The 22,398-nt window shown below is 37.4% G+C and overlaps 1 protein-coding gene across 2 annotated transcripts in view; it reads right to left on the bottom strand.

The window, feature by feature from the left end:
- LOC143022836 (BTB/POZ domain-containing protein 6-like) overlaps positions 1-22,398 on the bottom strand; it is a 50,287-nt gene that overhangs the window by 15,132 nt on the left and 12,757 nt on the right. Inside the window, exons 2-3 of one of the 2 annotated variants that reach the window (XM_076181216.1) lie at positions 10,741-10,898; positions 10,392-10,628 (exon numbers count right to left, since the gene is read on the bottom strand). In XM_076181216.1, coding sequence (XP_076037331.1) covers positions 10,392-10,628; positions 10,741-10,878 — 375 coding nt within the window. In that variant the 5' untranslated portion in view covers positions 10,879-10,898. Of the gene's footprint in view, positions 1-10,391; positions 10,629-10,740; positions 10,927-22,398 lie in introns of those variants that run through there. The other variant, XM_076181215.1, reaches the window with a different exon arrangement.

The following is a 22,398-nucleotide window of genomic DNA, read 5'->3' as shown; positions in this document are numbered from 1 at the left end:
GTAGAGCGTTTCCCCATGAGCCGTCTCCACCCTTTACTGTCATTTCTTCCCAGCAGATTTCTTTGCAATTAAAGTCGCCCATTATAACTATTCTTCCTCCATCTTCCATTATTTTATCTAATGTTATCTTTGTGTCCTCTAACATACTTTTATGTTCACTCTCCTCCCATGAGGCTGTTTTCGGAGGCACATAATTTATCACAAATTTTCTGCTCTTCTTATCTCTGTCTTTCACTTCTATCATAATCATCTCTACTGTATTCTTTCCATATATGACACCCTTCACATTTATATCCTTCTTAGTCAGGAACATAACTCCACCCCCTTGCTTTTTCTCTCTGTTTTTAATCCAATAATTATATGCATCATGTCCTACACTGTTGGGTGGTAGTGGGCCTTTTAATTTTGTTTCTACAATTCCCATTATGTCCGGTTCTTTTTCTTTCAAATAATCATTCAGCTCATTCAATCCTGTTATTAATCCATCTATATTTGTGTAAGACACTCTTAGTTTTCTGTCACTTCCATTGTGTTCTCTGTTTCCCTTTTGTTTTTCTCTTGTATGTCGAACTGCCTTAGTTTCATATTCACTACTCTCCAATAGAATCTCTCTTTCTCTGACTCCGTTCTGCTCTCGTTTTTTTTCTTAGCTTCCAGTCTTTTCTGCTTTTCTTCCTCTCTTTCCTCTTTATTCATTTCCCTTTTTATCCATACCTTTTTATATTGTTCACTTGTTGCTAGTTTCCCTGTTTTGGATAAGATATTCTCTGCCGTCGTTTGTGACCTGAATTTAATCTTAATTGGTCTGGTCTTATCTGTACTATACTCTCCGAGCCTGAATTTTTCCTCAATTTCCTTCATAATTTCTGGTTCATCTTCCTGAACTAGTTTTAGTAAACTGCTTACTTTTTCATTTTCCTCATTGGTTCTTGAGGTTCTATCTGGGTTATGTTTCTCTTCCATTCCTAATATAATTATACATTTCTTTTTGTCAGCTAAGTCTCTTACTATATTCTCCTTCTGTCTCATCACTTTAATAACTGAGTCTTCAGTTTGTTCTCTCATTTGCTGTTTAATTATATCAGTAAATACAACTTTACTGTTTTCTTTTATCGACTTCCATCCCTCTCTGTTTTCTTTACTATTCCTCTTCAATTCCTCATTCTCCACCTTTACTTCTTTTAAGTGTCTTTTCAGGTTTTCTATTTCATCAGTTAAGTTTTTGTTCGCCTTCTCTAGTTCTTCCAATTTTTCTACCCTTTGTAGAATATTGTTAACATGACCGAACCTACGCTCCAAGTCCTCGATCATCTTATCGACCTTCTCTTCTAGTCTTGTCAGTCGGGGGGGGGGGGGTGTTTGTGTCCCCCCCACCCTCTTTAAATCCCTGGAAAATATTCTCATCACTTTCTACTGTATTGCTCTTATCTATACTTCTAATCTTTACATTTTTATTAGACATTTCATCGTCGTCGGGGGGCCGTTTGTTTACCTTTCGCCTGTCTGCCTGGGCCAAGTCTACTCCTTCCTCATTTCCTTCCATTTCCCTCAGTAATCCCTCCCCTTCTCCTCTTTCCCTACTTTCCTACTACCCCACAAGCAATTCCCCCCCCTGTAAATACAATAGGCACTTCTCTTTGCGTTGGGATCCACAAAACTTCAATTTTCTTCAGAACGTCTTCTAAGCCGTCCGTTCGTTGAAGTGTGTGTGTGTGTGTGTGTGTGTGTGTGTGTGTGTGTATTTACCTAGTTGTATTTACCTAGTTGTATATTACGGGAAGGGGAGCTATGCTCGTGGGGTCCCGTCTTCATTTCTCATTTTATCTAAACAATTTTTAAATTCATGTATTGTTTTTGCACACACCACTTTCTCATCTAACTTGTTCCAACTGTCTATTACTCTGTGTGGAAAGCTGTTCTTTTTCAAATCTCTTCTATAGCTGTCTTTTTTTATTTTCTTTCCGTGTCCTCTTGTATTTCTGTCATCCCATTTTATCAGATTCTCTCTATCAGTAATTTCTATGCCTTTCATGATTCTGTAAATAGCTATCAAATCTCCTCTCTCTCTTCTTTGCTCTAGTGTCTGTAGTTCAAGTTTTTGTAGTCTCTCTTCATATGATAGTTTTGAGAGTGTTGGTGCCAGTTTTGTAATTGCTCTTTGTATTCTTTCAAGTTTTTTTATACATTTTTTTGTACTTGGTGACCATATTGTTGCTGCATATTCTAATCTTGGTCTTTGTGTGTGTGTATTCACCTAGTTTACCTAATTGTATTTTACGGGATGAGAGCTATGCTCATAGTGACCTGTTTTCGTATCTCTCCGCATCCAGTTTATTCCTAAAATCATGTATAGTTTTGGCATTCACTGTTTCTCTGTTTAGTTTGTTCCAGACATCAATCACTCTATGTGGGAAGCTATTTTTTTCAGGTCTCTTCTATAAGTGTCCTTCTTTAGTTTCTTTTCATGTCCTCTTGTTTCTCTTCTGTCCCACTTTAACAAGACGTCTCTATCGAGAATTGCCATCTCTTTCATAATTCTGTAAATTATCTATAAATCACCTCTTTCTCTTCTCTGTTCCAGTGTGACAGATGTAATTTCTCCAATCTTTGTTCGTATGTCAGATTTGATAGTGTAGGTGCCAGTTTGTTGCTGCTCTTTGGATTCTTTCTAATTTTCTTATGTTCTTCGTTGTGCTGGGTGCCCACAATGTTGCAGCATATTCTAGTTTAGGTTCTATCAGTGTAACCACTATATTTTTAACCATCTCCTCATCTATGTAGTTGAAGGCCACTTTCATTGATCTTAATAAGTTAAAAGTCTGTGTGTGTGTGTGTATTTATTGTATTTACCTAGTTGTATTTTACGGGACTGGAGCTATGCTCGTTTTAACCTGTTTTGGTATCTCTCCACATCCAATTTACTTTTGAATTCATGTATAGTTCTGGAATTCACTGTTCAGTTTGTTCCAGACATCGATAACTCTGTGTGGGAAACTGTTCTTTTTCAGGTCTTTTCTGTAACTGTCTGTCTTTAATTTCTTTGCATGTCTTCTTGTTTCTCATTTGTCCCATTTTAATAGGTCATCTCTATCAAGAACTTCCATTCCTTTCATAATTCTGAAAATAGTCAACATGTCGCCTCTTTCCCTTCTTTGCTCTAATGCTGTTAGTTGTAATTTCTCCAATCTTTGTTTGTATATCGAATTTGATAGTGTGGGTGCCATCTTTGTCGCCGCTCTTTGGATTATTTCTGACTTCTTTGTGTTTTTCTTTGTGCTAGGTGCCCATACTGATATAGCATATTCCAGTTTTGGTCTTATCGATGTAACAATTAATTTCTTAACCATCTCCTCATCCATGTAGTCGAAGGCCACTTTCATTGATCTTAATATATTTTAAGTCTCTCCAAATAGCTTGTTTACATGTTTGTCGAGTGTCAAGTCACTTGAGATGATTACTCCTAGGTCCCTCTCTGAGTTTACATTCTTTATTTCTTTGTTTCCAATCATATATTTTCCCGAAACTTTATTTCTGCCTTTTCCGAATTCCATTATGCTACATTTCTTGATGTTGAAATTCATCTTGTATTTCTGACTCCATTCCCATACTTTGTGTAGATCATCTTGTAACGATCTGCAATCTTCTTCTGTTTTCACTCTCTTGAGCAGTTTAGCATCATTAGTGAAGAAATTCATGTAACAATTCACTCCTTGATCCATATCCTTTATGTATATGGCAAACATTAAGGGAGCCAGAACAGAGCCTTGTGAGATGCCACTTTTTACTTCTTCCCATCTTTCTTCCATTTGAGAAGTCCTTCATTCATTCCAATAGTCTGCCTTGAATTCCTCCTATTTTTTTTCAATTTCACTTGTTAATTTTTATGTGGTACCTTGTCAAAAGCTTTCTGCAAATCCAGGAAGGCGCAGTCCGCCCAACCATCTCTTTCTTGTATTATTTCAATTAGTCTTGAGTAAAAGCATATTATGTTTGTGGTGGACAATCCTCCACTTCTAAAACCAAATTGTTTGGGGTTTATTATATTGTTTTCTTCCAAATGTTTGATCCATCCGCTTCTGATGATCTTTTCGCATATTTTAGCTATTGTGCTTGTGAGGAACACCAGTCTAAAGTTTATAGGATCTTCCCTGTTTCCTCCTTGTGTACTGGTACTGTGTTTGCATCTTTCCAATATTGTGGTACCTTTCCCTCTTTTAATGAGAGGTCTATTATCTTGTGTATTTTATCTGTCAGTTCATCTATGCACTCTTTTAATATCCAATTTGCAATATCATCTGGTCCATGCGATTTTCTGACATCCAGGCTTTTTATTTGATCTCTTATTTCCCTCTGTGTTATTATTATTCCCTTCATCATGGGTGAACTATCTAATTGTTCATCCTCCCAGGGTTGAGTTTTCAATAGTAAAAACAGACCTGAAATGTCTCATCATAACATCTGCCATCTCTGTGTCGTCTATGTATTCTTTATCACCTTCACGTAGTTTTACTATATCATGCTTGTCCTTTATTTTGTCATTTATATATATGTAAAAGAGTTTTGGTTGATCTTTACATTTGTTTATAATATCCCTTTCATATTCTTTTTTTTTTTCTTTCCTGCATACTTTTACATATTCGTTTCTAAGTGTTTTATATGTTTGCCATTTGGATGTTTTTCTATCTTCCATTTTTTCCAGGCTTTATCTCTCCTAGCTTTAGCCTCACTACATCTTTTGTTAAACCAACATTTTATATACATCTCTTTATGCTTCTTTATTGGTACATATTTGTTAACTCCCTCTTTGTAATTCTCTTTAAATATGTTCCATTTGTCTTCCATATTTGTTTCCTCTTTTGTGAACCTATCCCAATTTGCGTTTTGGGAAAATTGACTTGGCTTTTCAAAGTCCGATTTGTTGTACATTAATCTTCCTTCTCTATGTTTATCATTTCTGTCTATATTTTTCTGATCTTTTAATTCAAATTCTATTAGTATATGGTCACTTTTTCCAATAGGTGTTTTAAACTCCATTTTGTTTACAATTTCTGGTTCAGAAGTTAATATTAGTTCTAGTTTTGATGGTTCTTCATTATTTCTATATCTAGTATTTTCTCTAACCCATTATGTTAGAGTATAATCAATAGTCATATCCAGTAGTGTGAGTGTGTGTGTATTGTGTGTATTTAACAAATTGTATTTACCTAGTTGTATTTTATGGGAAGGGGAGCTATGCTCGTGGTGTCCCGTCTTCATATCTCATTTTATCTAAACTATTTTTAAATTCATGTATTGTTTTTGCACACACCACTTTCTCATCTAACTTGTTCCAACTGTCTATTACTCTGTGAGGAAAGCTGTTCTTTTTCAGATCTCTTCTATAGCTGTCTTTCTTGATTTTCTTTCCATGTCCTCTTGTATTTCTATCATCCCATTTTATCAGATTCTCTCTATCAGTAATTTCTATGCCTTTCATGATTCTGTAAATAGCTATCAAATCTCCTCTCTTCTTTGCTCTGGTGTCTGTAGTTCAAGTTTTGCTAGTCTCTCTTCATATGATAGTTTTGAGAGTGTTGGTGCCAGTTTTGTAATTGCTCTTTGTATTCTTTCAAGTTTTTTTTATACAGTTTTTGCACTTGGTGACCATACCATTGCTGCATATTCCAATCTTGGTCTTATCAGAGTGATTAGTTTTCTTCGCCATTTCTTCATCCAGGTATGTAAATGCCACTTTGATTGTTCTTATTAAGTTATAAGTTTCTCCAAAAATCTTGTTTATGTTTCTCAGGTGACATATTGTTCATAACAATGACTCCTAGGTCCCTCTCATTTTCTACTTTTTTTTATTCCTTCTTCTCCCAATTTATATGATCCTGTTATTCTGTTTTTGCTTTTTCCAAATTCCATTATACTACACTTTTTAGTGTTGAACTCCATCTCCCACTTCCTACTCCATTCCTGTACTTTATTTAGATCACTCTGTAGTGACTCACAATCTTCTTCCGTGTTCACTTTTTTTTTAACAGTTTTGCATCATCTGCAAAATTGTGTGTGTGTGTATTTACCTAGTTGTATTTACCTAGTTGTATATTACGGGAAGGGGAGCTATGCTCGTGGGGTCCCGTCTTCATTTCTCATTTTATCTAAACTATTTTTAAATTCATGTATTGTTTTTGCACACACCACTTTCTCATCTAACTTGTTCCAACTGTCTATTACTCTGTGTGGAAAGCTGTTCTTTTTCAAATCTCTTCTATAGCTGTCTTTTTTTATTTTATTTCCGTGTCCTCTTGTATTTCTGTCATCCCATTTTATCAGATTCTCTCTATCAGTAATTTCTATGCCTTTCATGATTCTGTAAATAGCTATCAAATCTCCTCTCTCTCTTCTTTGCTCTAGTGTCTGTAGTTCAAGTTTTTCTAGTCTCTCTTCATATGATAGTTTTGAGAGTGTTGGTGCCAGTTTTGTAATTGCTCTTTGTATTCTTTCAAGTTTTTTTTATACATTTTTTTGTACTTGGTGACCATATTGTTGCTGCATATTCTAATCTTGGTCTTATCAGGGTGATTAGGATTTTCCTCACCATTTCTTCATCCAGGTATGTAAATGCCACTTTGATTGTTCTTATTAAATTATAAGTTTCTCCAAAAATCTTATTTATATGTTTTTCAGGTGACATATTATTCATAACAATGACTCCCAGGTCCTTCTCATTTTCTACTTTTTTTTATTCCTTCTTCTCCCAAATTATATGCTCCTGTTATTCTGTTTTTGCTTTTTCCAAATTCCATTATACTACACTTTTTTGTATTGAACTCCATCTCCCACTTCCTACTCCATTCCTGTACTTTATTTAGATCTCTCTGTAGTGATTCACAATCTTCTTCAGTTTTCACTCTTTTCAGTAGTTTTGCATCGTCTGCAAAGAAGCTCATATAGCTTTCAATTCCTTCATCCATATCATTAATATATATAGCAAACATTATTGGGGCCAGGACTGTTCCCTGCGGGACACCGCTTATTACTTCATTCCATTTTGAGTGCTGGTTTCTTATCACTACTCTCATTTTTCTTTCTTGCAAAAAGTCTTCCATCCAATTTAGTAATTTACCTTGTATTCCTCCTTCAGATTCTAGTTTCTTAAGCAACTTCTTATGTGGTACTTTGTCAAAAGCTTTTTTTAGGTCTAGAAATGCACAATCAGCCCATCCATCTCTTTCTTGTATTATATCTATTAGCCTTGAATAGAAACATATTAAATTGGTGACGCATGATCGTCCTTGTCTGAATCCAAATGTAATTAATAAGTCTAGTCTCGATGGTTCTTCTTCATTTCTATACCTAGTGTTCTCCTGTATCCATTGTGTCATTGTGTGGTCAATAATCATCTCAAGTAGAGCGTTTCCCCATGAGTCGTCTCCACCCTTTACTGTCATTTCTTCCCAGCAGATTTCTTTGCAATTAAAGTCGCCCATCATAACTATTCTTCCTCCATCTTCCATTATTTTATCTAATGTTATCTTTGTGTCCTCTAACATACTTTTATGTTCACTCTCCTCCCATGAGGCTGTTTTCGGAGGCACATAATTTATCACAAATTTTCTGCTCTTCTTATCTCTGTCTTCCACTTCTATCATAATCATCTCTACTGTATTCTTTCCATATATGACACCTTTCACGTTTATATCCTTCTTAGTCAGGAACATAACTCCACCCCCTTGCTTTTTCTCTCTGTTTCTAATCCAATAATTGTATGCATCATGTCCTACACTGTTGGGTGGTAGTGGGCCTTTTAATTTTGTTTCTACAATTCCCATTATGTCCGGTTCTTTTTCCTTCAAATAATCATTCAGCTCATTCAATCCTGTTATTAATCCATCTATATTTGTGTAAGACACTCTTAGTTTTCTGCCACTTCCATTGTGTTCTCTGTTTCCCTTATGTTTTTCTTTTGTATGTCGAACTTCCTTAGTTTCATGTTCACTACTCTCCAATAGAATCTCTCTTTCTCTGACTCTGTTCTGTTCTCGTTTTTTGCCTTAGCTTCAAGTCTTTTCTGCTTTTCTTCCTCTCTTTCCTCTTTATTCATTTCTCTTTTTATCCATATCTTTTTGTATTGTTCACTTGTTGCTAGTTTCCCTGTTTTGGATAAGATATTCTCTGCCGTTGTTTGTGACTTGAATTTAATCTTAATTGGTCTGGTCTTGTCTGTGCTATACTTTCCGAGTCTAAATTTCTCTTCGATTTGTTTCATAATTTCTGGTTCATCTTCCTGAACTGACTCTAGTAATTGGCTTACTTTTTCATTTTCCTCTTTGATTCTTGTGGTTCTATCTGTGTTGTGTTTCTCTTCCATTCCTAATATAATTATACATTTCTTCTTGTCTGCTAAATCTCTTACTATATTCTCCTTTTGTCTCATCACTTTAATAACTGAGTCTTCAGTATGTTCTTTCAATTGCTGTTTGACTATGTCAGTGAATGAAACCTTATTTCCTTCTTGGGTTTTCTTCCAATTTTTACTTTCTTTAGCTATTGTCTCTCTGTTTTCTTTACTATTCTTCTTCAATTCCTCATTCTCCACCTTTACATCTCTTAACTGTCTTTTTAGGTCTTCTATTTCATCAGTTAAGTTTTTATTCGCCTTTTCTAGTTCTTCCAATCTTTCAACCCTTTGTAAAATGGTGTTCATATGACCTAACCTACTCTCCACGGCCTCGATCACCTTATCAACCTTCTTCTCTCGTCTTGTCAGTCGGGGGGGGGGGGGGGGGGGGGTTGTCCCCCCCACTCTCTTTAAATCCCTTGAAAATATTCTCATCACTTTCTACTGTATTGTTCCTATCTATACTTCTAATCTTTACATTTTTATTAGACATTCCGTCGTCCTCCAGCTCGTCTTGCGGTCGCTTGTTTACTTTTCGGCGGTCTGTTAGGGCCAAGTCCTCTACTTCCTCATTACCATACATTTCCCCAGCAAAACCTCCCCATCTACACATTCCATACATTACCACAACCCCACGAGCAAATTACCCCCACCCTGTAAATACAAAAAGGCACTTCTCTTTGCGTTGGGATCCACAATCTACACTTTTCTTCAGAACGTTCTTCAAGCCGTCCGTTCGTTGAAAGTGTGTGTGTGTGTGTGTGTGTGTGTGTGTGTGTGTGTGTGTGTACATACAATTATATATGTATATACACATGTATATGCATATATATATATTAAGGGCTTTTTTTTCTCTTCCAAGGGAGATAGCCAAAGTCAAAAGGCATAATTCCACTCCCATCCATTTCATCCCCACCCATTTTACTCCTATTCTCCCCTCCCTCCCTCTTTTCTTCAACCCCTCTCCATTCCCTCATGCAGAAAAGGAGAAGATGGGGAGAGAGCCCTTTGGGCCTGTGTCAAAATATCATTCACATATAACCACTCCCTAACCCCCTCCAACCCCTTCCATGCACCACACTATCATCCATACACAGCCATTCTCCACTCACCCCTATCTTCTGCCTTCTCCTGTCCTGCTTCAACAGAAATTCCCCTCTTTCCCAATGTCCCTTTTACCCCATCCATCCATCTTACCCTTGGTTACCCCCTCATGTTCACTCCTTCTACCTCTACCTTCCACACCTCTTTTTCTAATCTTTCTTCACCGTTTCCAAACCATCCCAATACTTTTCATCAACCCTATCTCCCAACCCACTTTCCACTCCCGTTCTCCTACTCACCTCCTTGTTTCTCACTCTATCCAGCCTTTTAACCCCTATCATACTTCTCAGGCATTTCATCTCAAACAAACTCAAACTCATCCTCTCTTATGTCCCATGTTTCTGCCCCATAGAGTGTTGTCAGCAAAATCACTCCTTCATGCAATCTTCTCATAGCATCCATTCCCAAACGTTTATTTCTCATTCCACTTCTTAATCACCCAAGGCATCTACATGTTTTTCTTAATATACAATCTACCTCCACCTCCATTCCTCCTTTTCCCGACACAATTGCACCCATGTGTAATATGATCATCAGTGTGGGCCAACAGTGCATTGGACATCATGTATGGGTCATGCGGTACAAACACATGTAGGTCACAAAAAGTGGCAAGATATATAATAGAAGGACAGCAAAGAATATTCTCGGAAGCTGACTGAAAAATACATATATATGAGCTTGAGATTACTAGGGGGGCATTTGGGGGGGGGGTGTTAATCCCCTCCATAGCCCCTCCGTGGCTACGGGCCTGGGTGGATGGGCTCCAGCCATATTCCACATACTATTTCACACAAACAGATGAATTCAGCACTTCAACAAAATGAAACTTCTTGTAGAGAGACCACTCAAATTATCCAAGGAAGAACAGACAGGATAACTAGGGCAAATGCATCCCCCATACCTGCAGACAAGTTTTCCTTGCATGTTCCATCAAGTACTTGTGGGCCATGGCGTACACCTCGAGAGCCTCTTCAACAGACTCCAGGTCCATCCGGTCCAGGTACGTGTGATCCAGAAGCTTCCGGAAGGTCTCATGGTGATCCTCTGGAAGGTTGAGCTGCTTACCGGTAGTAGCCATGGGTCCCATCAGCATGGCACTGAACACGGGTGACTTCATGGACAGGATCAGCCTGTGGGCCTGAGGGAGTCGCGGATTATGTCCAAAGCCTTCCTCGGGGGCAGCACATGTGAAAGCACAACCCACCTTGCTCAAGAAGTGCATGATGTTCAAGGCGAGTATCCACACTTACCTTGATGCAAACCCCTTCTCGAAAGATGATGTCCAAATCGCTGTACTCGCAAGAGGTGTACAAGTACTCCAAGCATTCCATGTTGCCCCACAAGACCATCTGCCATGCCTGTCCGTCCAAGGTTCCCGTTTCGACCATTTTAACTCTTCAGTTGCTGCCTGGAAATGTCAACTGGTTTAGCTGTGCATTAACGAAGGTGCTTGGTCGGTCAGTGGCAGTCTCCCTCTCTATCATCAAAAATATATGAGATATTTCTCATTTATTGTCTCGTACCATTTGCATTTTTCTTATAGTGTGTATATCCATTGTACTCTATTATCAAGGTTAATTCTCATAATGTCTTATTAAAGACGAAACATTGAAATAAACAGAAGATTATGGAAACCTAATTTACCACAATCTTCTTAAAGGAAAAACAATTATATATTGGAAAAGCTGAGAATGTTACAAAGTTCAACAACTATAAGAATGCTATACAAGCGTACATGCGCGCACACACACACACACACACACACACACACACATACACACACACACACACACACACGGTGTTCCGCAGGGAACAGTTCTGGCCCCAATAATGTTTGCTATATATATTAATGATATGGATGAAGGAATTGAAAGCTATATGAGCTTCTTTGCAGACGATGCAAAACTACTGAAAAGAGTGAAAACTGAAGAAGATTGTGAATCACTACAGAGAGACCTAAATATAGTACAGGAATGGAGTAGGAAGTGGGAGATGGAGTTCAATACAAAAAAGTGTAGTATAATGGAATTTGGAAAAAGCAAAAACAGAATAACAGGAGCATATAAATTGGGAGAAGAAGGAATAAAAAAAGTAGAAAATGAGAAGGACCTGGGAGTCATTGTTATGAATAATATGTCACCTGAGAAACATATAAGATTTTTGGAGAAACCTATAATTTAATAAGAACAATCAAAGTTGCATTTACATACCTGGATGAAGAAATGATGAAGAAAATCCTAATCACCCTGATAAGACCAAGATTGGAATATGCAGCAACGATATGGTCACCAAGTACAAAAAAATGTATAAAAAAACTTGAAAGAATACAAAGAGCAATTACAAAACTGGCACTAACACTCTCAAAACTATCATATGAAGAGAGACTAGAAAAACTTGAACTACAGACACTAGAGCAAAGAAGAGAGAGAGGAGATTTGATAGCTATTTACAGAATCATGAAAGGCATAGAAATTACTGATAGAGAGAATCTGATAAAATGGGATGACAGAAATACAAGAGGACACGGAGGGAAAATAAAAAAAGACGGCTATAGAAGAGACTTGAAAAAGAACAGCTTTCCTCACAGAGTAATAAACAGTTGGAACAAGTTAGATGAGAAAGTGGTGTGTGCAAAAACAATACATGAATTTAAAAATAGTTTAGATAAAATGAGATATGAAGACGGGACCCCACGAGCATAGCTCCCCTTCCCGTAAAATACAACTAGGTAAATACACACACACACACACACACACGAGCAATTACAAAATTGGCACCAACACTCTCAAAATTATCATATGAAGAGAGACTAGAAAAACTTGAACTACAGACACTAGAGCAAAGAAGAGAGAGAGGAGATTTGATAGCTATTTACAGAATCATGAAAGGCATAGAAATTACTGAGAGAATCTGATAAAATGGGATGATAGAAATACAAGAGGACACGGAAAGAAAATAAAAAAAGACAGCTATAGAAGAGATCTGAAAAAAGAACAGCTTTCCACACAGAATAATAGACAGTTGGAACAAGTTAGATGTGAAAGTAGTGTGTGCAAAAACAATACATGAATTTAAAAATAGTTCAGATAAAATGAGATATAAAGACGGGGAAACCACGAGCATAGCTCCCCTTCCCGTAAAATACAACTAGGTAAATACACACACACACACACACACACACACACACACTACAAAAACTTAAACTACAGACACTAGAGCAAAGAAGAGAGAGAGGAGATTTGATAGCTATTTACAGAATCATGAAAGGCATAGAAATTACTGATAGAGAGAATCTGATAAAATGGGATGACAGAAATACAAGAGGACACGGAAAGAAAATAAAAAAAGACAGCTATAGAAGAGATTTGAAAAAGAACAGCTTTCCTCACAGAGTAATAGACAGTTGGAACAAGTTAGATGAGAAAGTGGTGTGTGCAAAAACAATACATGAATTTAAAAATAGTTTAGATAAAATGAGATATGAAGACGGGACCCCACGAGCATAGCTCCCCTTCCCGTAAAATACAACTAGGTAAATACAACTAGGTAAATACACACACAAGATTGGAATATGCAGCAACGATATGGTCACCAAGTACAAAAAATGTATAAAAAAACTTGAAAGAATACAAAGAGCAATCACAAAACTGGCACCAACACTCTCAAAACTATCATATGAAGAGAGACTACAAAAACTTAAACTACAGACACTAGAGCAAAGAAGAGAGAGAGGAGATTTGATAGCTATTTACAGAATCATGAAAGGCATAGAAATTACTGATAGAGAGAATCTGATAAAATGGGATGACAGAAATACAAGAGGACACGGAAAGAAAATAAAAAAAGACAACTATAGAAGAGATTTGAAAAAGAACAGCTTTCCTCACAGAGCAATAGACAGTTGGAACAAGTTAGATGAGAAAGTGGTGTGTGCAAAAACAATACATGAATTTAAAAATAGTTTAGATAAAATGAGATATGAAGACGGGACCCCACGAGCATAGCTCCCCTTCCCGTAAAATACAACTAGGTAAATAGGTAAATACATCAAAATGGGATGAAGTAATAAGCGGTGTTCCGCAGGGAACAGTTCTGGCCCCAATAATGTTTGCTATATATATTAATGATATGGATGAAGGAATTGAAAGCTATATGAGCTTCTTTGCAGATGATGCAAAACTACTGAAAAGAGTGAAAACTGAAGAAGATTGTGAATCACTACAGAGAGACCTAAATATAGTACAGGAATGGAGTAGGAAGTGGGAGATGGAGTTCAATACAAAAAAGTGTAGTATAATGGAATTTGGAAAAAGCAAAAACAGAATAACAGGAGCATATAAATTGGGAGAAGAAGGAATAAAAAAAGTAGAAAATGAGAAGGACCTGGGAGTCATTGTTATGAATAATATGTCACCTGAGAAACATATAAGATTTTTGGAGAAACCTATAATTTAATAAGAACAATCAAAGTTGCATTTACATACCTGGATGAAGAAATGATGAAGAAAATCCTAATCACCCTGATAAGACCAAGATTGGAATATGCAGCAACGATATGGTCACCAAGTACAAAAAAATGTATAAAAAAACTTGAAAGAATACAAAGAGCAATTACAAAACTGGCACTAACACTCTCAAAACTATCATATGAAGAGAGACTAGAAAAACTTGAACTACAGACACTAGAGCAAAGAAGAGAGAGAGGAGATTTGATAGCTATTTACAGAATCATGAAAGGCATAGAAATTACTGATAGAGAGAATCTGATAAAATGGGATGACAGAAATACAAGAGGACACGGAGGGAAAATAAAAAAAGACGGCTATAGAAGAGACTTGAAAAAGAACAGCTTTCCTCACAGAGTAATAAACAGTTGGAACAAGTTAGATGAGAAAGTGGTGTGTGCAAAAACAATACATGAATTTAAAAATAGTTTAGATAAAATGAGATATGAAGACGGGACCCCACGAGCATAGCTCCCCTTCCCGTAAAATACAACTAGGTAAATACACACACACACACACGAGCAATTACAAAATTGGCACCAACACTCTCAAAACTATCATATGAAGAGAGACTAGAAAAACTTGAACTACAGACACTAGAGCAAAGAAGAGAGAGAGGAGATTTGATAGCTATTTACAGAATCATGAAAGGCATAGAAATTACTGAGAGAATCTGATAAAATGGGATGATAGAAATACTAGAGGACACGGAAAGAAAATAAAAAAAGACAGCTATAGAAGAGATCTGAAAAAAGAACAGCTTTCCTCACAGAATAATAGACAGTTGGAACAAGTTAAATGAGAAAGGGGTGTGTGCAAAAACAATACATGAATTTAAAAATAGTTTAGATAAAATGAGATATGAAGACGGGACCCCACGAGCATAGCTCCCCTTCCCGTAAAATACAACTAGGTAAATACACACACACACACACACACACACACACACTACAAAAACTTAAACTACAGACACTAGAGCAAAGAAGAGAGAGAGGAGATTTGATAGCTATTTACAGAATCATGAAAGGCATAGAAATTACTGATAGAGAGAATCTGATAAAATGGGATGACAGAAATACAAGAGGACACGGAAAGAAAATAAAAAAAGACAGCTATAGAAGAGATTTGAAAAAGAACAGCTTTCCTCACAGAGTAATAGACAGTTGGAACAAGTTAGATGAGAAAGTGGTGTGTGCAAAAACAATACATGAATTTAAAAATAGTTTAGATAAAATGAGATATGAAGACGGGACCCCACGAGCATAGCTCCCCTTCCCGTAAAATACAACTAGGTAAATACAACTAGGTAAATAAATACACACAAGATTGGAATATGCAGCAACGATATGGTCACCAAGTACAAAATGTATAACAAAACTTGAAAGAATACAAAGAGCAATCACAAAATTGGCACCAACACTCTCAAAACTATCATATGAAGAGAGACTAGCAAAACTTGAACTACAGACACTAGAGCAAAGAAGAGAGAGAGGAGATTTGATAGCTATTTACAGAATCATGAAAGGCATAGAAATTACTGATAGAGAGAATCTGATAAAATGGGATGATAGAAATACAAGAGGACACGGAAAGAAAATAAAAAAAGACAGCTATAGAAGAGATTTGAAAAAGAACAGCTTTCCTCACAGAGTAATAGACAGTTGGAACAAGTTAGATGAGAAAGTGGTGTGTGCAAAAACAATACATGAATTTAAAAATAGTTTAGATAAAATGAGATATGAAGACGGGACCCCACGAGCATAGCTCCCCTTCCCGTAAAATACAACTAGGTAAATACAACTAGGTAAATACACACACACACACACACACACACACACGTTGGTCAAGGTGACAGCGAAGTTCGGACTCCGGAGTTATCCAAGGATTTCAAGGATCACAATGACAAAGAAGTACCTGTGTTGTATTTATAGGGAAGGGGAAAGCTCGTGGTGTAGTGAGAAGGTTATGAAAAAGGAGAAGGGGAGGGATTACTGAGGGAAATGGAAGGAAATGAGGAAGGGGAGGACTTGGTCCAGTAGGCCAGGCGTCTTGTAAACAAGCAAAGGACCGATGATGATTTTGGAGAAGAAGGAATTAATAAAAATGTAAAGATTAGAAATATAGATAAGAGCAGCACAATGGAAGGTGAAGATAATAATTTCCAGGGATTTAATGAGAGGGGGGATACCAACCTCCCCTGATTAGCAAGACTAGAGGAAAAACTTGAGAAAATGACTGAACATTGGGAGAGTAGGTTTGGTAAAATAACAAATATTGCGCAGAGAGTTGAAAAATTAGAAGAACTAGAGAAGGTGAACAAAATCCTAAAGAAATAGAAGAATTAAAAAGACAGTTAAAAGAAATAAAAGATGAGAATGAGGAATTAAAGAGGGAAAAAAAAAAGAGAAAAGTCCATAGCACAAGAAGCACAGGGTTGGAAAAAATCCAAGAGAACAGTAAAGTTGCATATACTGTACTGACATAATAAAACAGCAAATGAAAGAACAAACTGAAGACTCAGTTATTAAAGTGATGAGACAGGAGAATATAGTAAGAGACTTAGCAGATAAAAAGAAGTGTATAATTATATTAGGAATGGAAAAGAAGTATAATCTAAATAGAACCACAAGAATCAAAGAAGAAAAAGAAAAAGTAAGCAGTTTATTAGAATTAGTTCAGGAAGATGAAGCTGAAATCATGAAACAAATTGAAGAGATGTATGGACTCGGAAAGTATAGTACTGATAAGACCAGACCAATTAAGATTAAATTCAGCTCACAAACGACAGCAGAGAACATCTTAGCAAAAACAGGGAAACTAGAAAACAGTGAACAATATAAAAAGGTATGGATAAAAAGAGAAATAAATAAAGAAGAAAGAATAGAGGAAAACAAAGAGACAAGAAGCTAAGGAAAAAAAACGAGAACAGAACAGAGTCAGAAAAAGAGAAATTCTATTGGAGAGTAGTGAACATGAAAGTGAGGAAATGGGACATACTAGAGAAAAACAAAAGGGAAACAGAGAATACAATGGAAGTAGCAGAAAATTAAGAGTGTCTTACACAAATATAGATGGATTAATAACAGGATTGAATGAACTGAATGATTATCTGAAGGAAAAAGCCAGACATAATGGGAATTGTAGAAACAAAATTAAAAGGTCCACTACCACCCAAGTGTAGGACATGATGCATATAACTATTGGATTAGAAACAGAGAGACAAAACAAGGGGGTGGAGTTATGTTCCTGACTAAGAAGGATATAAACGTGAGGTGTGTCACATATGGAAAGAATACAGTAGAGATGATTATGATCGAAGTGGAAGACAGAGATAAGAAGAGCAGAAAGTTTGTGATAAATCATGTGCCGCCAAAAACAGCCTCGTGGGAAGAGAGTGAACATACAAGTATGTTAGAAGACACAAGGATAACATTAAATAAGATAATGGAAGATGGAGGAAGAATAGTTATGATGGGCGACTTTAATTGCAAAGAAGTCTGCTGGGAAGAGATGACAGTAAAGGGTGGAGATGACTCATGGGGAAATGTTCTACTCAAGACGATTATTGACCATACAATGACACAATGGATACAAGAGAACACTAGGTATAGAAATGAAGAACCATCAAGACTAGACCTAATAATCACATCTGAACCTAAAATAGTGGAAAAGATTGAATATAAGACACCAATAAGTAAAAGTTACCACATATTGATTGAACTGGAACTAAATGAGGAAAAATACATGAAAAGAAATGAACAATATAGAAAAGGAAGATGTATGAAAAAACAAATTTTGATAAAATAAGAGAATTCTTTCAAAAAGAAAACTGGGAAAGAATATACATTCATACATATACCAAGGCTTTTTCCCCCTTACAAGGGGGGTAGCCAAAAAGAAAAAGGCATAAAAAAACTCCCACCCATTTCACCCCTGAATACACTCCACACCCCTCCACCCTCCCTCCCATCTGAGCACCTCCTGGATGACGGGTCATCCCTGCACCTTGTCCACTGCCCTGGGTCAGAAGCAGTGTCGCAAGACACAGCACATCCACAGCAAGGCCGCTTCATTAAATCGGTGACCCCCCTCTCCGTCCCCCTCATGCATAAAAGGAGAAGACGGGGAGAAATCCCTTCAGGCTGCGTCAAATTTGCTCACACATACTACCTCACCCCCCCGCCCATTCCACCTCATGCATCACAACATTTTCCATATACAACCATTCTCCATTCACCCCTGTCTTCTGTCCTCTCCCATCCTTCCTCAACAGACATTCCCCTCTTCCCCAAAGCCCCTTTCACCCCATCCATCCATCTCATCCTAGGACGTCCCCTCATGTTCACTCCCTCCACATCTGCCTTCCATACCTCCTTTACTAGTCTTTCTTCACTCATTCTTTCCATGTGTCCAAACCATCCTAATACTCTTTCATCAACCCTATCTCCCAACTCCCTTTCCACCCCCGTTCTTCTCCTCACCTCCTCATTTCTCACTCTATCTAGCCTAGTAACCCCCATCATACTTCTCAGACACATCATCTCAAACACATTCAAACTCCTTCTCTCTTCCTCTCTTATGTTCCATATTTCTGCCCCATACAAAGAAGAAACAACAGTGGAAGAGAAATGGAATATTTTGACAAAAATTTAGAGAAAAAAGAAAAAAAAAGAGTGGAAAAGTATGTAAAAAAAAAAAAAATGTAAAGTGTTGGTACAACAAAGGTTGTAGGGAGTTAAAAGACAAAAGAGATAAACCTTGGACCAGATGAAGAAAGACAAAAGACCTGAAAAATGGAAAATATATACTTGCTATAGAAATGAATATGTACAAGTGTGCAGAGAGGAAAAGAGAAAATATGAAAAAGATGTCATAGAAAAATGTAAAGATCAACCAAAACTATTTTACATATTTGTAAACAACAAACTGAAAAACAAACAAGAATTAGAGAAATTAAGACAAGGAGTTGAATACACAAAGGAAATAGAAATGGCAGAAATTATGAACAAGCATTTTAAATCAGTGTTTACAAGGGAGAACATACAACCTGGAGAGATTGAATGGAAAGAGAAAGTCCCCCCTATGAAAGAAATAGAAGTAACAAAGAACAAAATAATGAAACATTTGAGTAATCTTGATGTCAGAAAATCGCATGGACCAGATGAAATAGCAAACTGGAATGAAAGAATGCAGGAATGAACTGGCAGACAAAATACATAGCATAATAAACAGGTCCTGGAAAAAGGAAAAGTTCCAAATGATTGGAAAAAAGCAAATATAGTACCTATATATAAAGGGGGAAATAAAGACCCTACCAACTATAGACCAGTCTCTCTAACAAGTACAATAGCAAAAATTTGTGAAAGAATTGTCAAAAGTAGATGGGTAAAATATTTGGAAAAAAACAACGTACTAAATCCAAGGCAATTTGGATTCAGACAAGGACGATCATGTGTCACCAATTTAATATGTTTCTATTCAAGGCTAATACATATAAGACAAGAGATGGATGGGCTGATTGTGCATTTCTAGACCTAAAAAAAGCTTTTGACAAAGTACCACATAAGAAGTTGCTTAAGAAATTAGAAACTGAAGGAGGAATACAGGGCAAACTGCTTAAATGGATGAAAGACTTTTTGCAAGAAAGAAAAATGAGAGTAGCGATAAGAGACAAACACTAATTGGGATGAAGTAATAAGTGTTTTTTCACAAAGAACAGTTCTGGCCCCAATAATGTTTGCTATATATATTAATGATATGGATGAAGAAATTGAAAGTTATATGAGCTTCTTTGCAGATGATGCAAAGCTGTTAAAAAAAAGTGAACACTGAAGAAGATTGTGAGTCACTACAGAGTGATCTCAATAAAGTATGGGAATGGAGTAGGAAGTGGGAGATGGAGTTCAATACTAAGAAGTGTAGTATAATGGAATTTGGAAAAAGCAAAAAGAGAATAATAGGATCATATAAATTGGGAGAAGAAGGAATAAAAAAAAGTAGCAAATGAGAAGGACCTGGGAGTCATTATTACGAATAATATGTCACCTGAGAAACATATAAACAAGATTTTTGGAGAAACTTATAATTCAATAAGAACAATACCCCGTCTGGGGTATTGGCTGCTTGTTATTGCGGCAGCGTAGCATGCAGTCGATACTTTAGGGTCTATATGGGTTGCCCCTATGGACCAGAGCCACACATCATTTTGTCCATGATAGAGGAAAACTCTGTTCATAGAGAAATGATGACACTTTTATACTACAACTGTCCCTCCGTTATGCTGTCCCCCAACCCCTTGCTGCTATACTGTACCATTTCTCTGAGTATTTATTTTTCTGTGGTGGGGGAAAAGAATACTGCCACCAAGTATTCCCACTTTGATCGTAAGAGGCGAGAAGAAAGGGACGGGGATTGGGACTAGGCATCCTTCTCCTTGTAGCCCCACAGGGCAATTCCTAAAAGTAAAGGCAAAGGCATAAGAGGGGCTGGAAGTTCTCGGACCAGCACCCTAAGGTTTGGGTCTTTTAATGTGCGTGGATGTGGTACAGATGAGAGTAAAAGGGAAGAGATAGGTAGTATGTTTGTGAGAAAGATGGATGTGTTGGCTTTGAGTGAAACTAAGCTGAAAGGGAAGGGCGATTGTAAGTTTGGGAGTGTAAGTGGGAGGTTATCAGGAGTGAAGAGAGGGCGAGGGAGGGAAAGGGTGGCTATACTAGTAAGTGAAGAGATAGGTAAACGTGTAGTGGAGTGGAAGGTTTCCTCAAGGATAATGTGGGAAAGAAGATGTGAGTTTTGTAAGTGCATATGGGCCTGGCAGTGAGAAGAGTGTAGAAGAAAGGGAGGCCTTTTGGATAGATTTAAATGAGTGCATAGAGGGTTTAGGGAGAAGTGTAAATGTAATAGTACTGGGAGACCTTAAAGCTAGGGTAGGAAAGGAGCCAATTGATTGTATCCCATTCATAAGGCCTCATTGTCGGCCGGCTGGTGTTTGGTGAGTGTGTGAGGGAGTGAGTGGGTTATATGACTGGGCGATACTACTCGTCATGTATATGAGGCGTATACATGATGGAGTGGTTGGGAAATGTGGAGTTCCAGGAAAAAATCGTAGTGGAGAGTTGATGGTGGAAATGTGTCTAGAAAGAGAGTTGATGATAGCAAATACAGTGTTTCGGAAGAAAGTCAAGCATAAGTACACATGGGAGAAGGTGGTGGAGGGAAGGGTGGTAGATAGAGCTTTAATGGACTATGTAGTGGTAAATAGGATTATGATAGGAAGAGTTAAGGATGTACATGTGCTAAGGGGAGAGGGTGGGGGAATATCAGATCATTTTCTGGTGGAAGGTAAGTTGAGAGTGGAGGATAGATGGAGAAAGAGGAAAGGGACAAAAGGTAGGGAGGTGCTTAGAGTGAACTCTTTAAACGAAGAGGAAAAGGAGAAGGAGTACAAGAAGAAGCTGAAGGAGGAGTGGGAGGGAGTGAAGGATAGAGTAGATCTAGGAATAGAGGAGGAATGAGGATGGTTCAAGGAGGGAGTCACAAAGTGTGCAAAGATGGTGTGTGGAACAAGAAGGACAGGAGGAAATAGAAGGAAGGGTAGTGAATGGTGGGATGAGGAAATGAAGAAGGTTGTAGAAGAGAAGAAGCAAGCTTACACAGATTGGTTACAAAATAGGACGAGGGAGTCATATGAGACGTACAAAGAAAAGAAAAGAGAAGTAAAGCAAAAGGTAAAGGAGGCAAAGAGGAGAGCAGATGTAAAATGGGGTAGGAGTATGACAGAAAATTTTGAAAGTAATAAAAAGATGTTTTGGAAAGAAATTAAGAGAGGAAGAGGAGGCGAATCAAGTAGAGAAGAAAAGGTAAAAGGTGCAGATGGAGAGATGATAATGGAGGAGAAGGCAGTAAGGGGAAGATGGGCAGAATATTTTAGGGAGTTGCTTAATGTGAAGGAGGATAGGGAGGGAAAGATAGCTGCAGTGAGAAATGCTAAGAAAATGACCGTGATGAGTGAGGAAAATGGAGGAGAAATAAGGAAGGCTGAAGTGAAGGCAGCAGTTAAGATGATGAAAGCAGGTAAGGCACCTGGTCTGGATGGATGCCATGCAGAATGTCTTAAAAAAGGAGGTATAGTGATGGTGGACTGGTTGGTGAGGTTATTTAATGTTTGCTGGAGAGAAGGTAGAGTGCCGGAGGACTGGAGGAGTGCTTGTATAGTTCCACTTTACAAGGGAAAGGGGGACAAGTGTGAATGTAGTAGTTTCAGAAGGATTAGCTTGTTAAGTGTAGTTGGGAAGGCTTATGGGAGGATCTTGATTGAGAGGATTAGGAGAGGAACAGAGGGAGTAATTGGTGAGGAACAGTGTGGGTTTAGGACAGGTAGAGGTTGTGTAGATCAGATTTTTG

The sequence above is a fragment of the Oratosquilla oratoria genome, unplaced genomic scaffold (assembly GCF_046742065.1).
Source record: "Oratosquilla oratoria isolate Oo_2021 unplaced genomic scaffold, ASM4674206v1 SCAFFOLD199, whole genome shotgun sequence".
Taxonomy (NCBI): Eukaryota; Metazoa; Arthropoda; class Malacostraca; order Stomatopoda; family Squillidae; genus Oratosquilla; species Oratosquilla oratoria.
The sequence above is the reverse complement of the archived record's forward strand: the minus strand, read 5'-3'. Positions and strand labels throughout refer to the sequence as shown.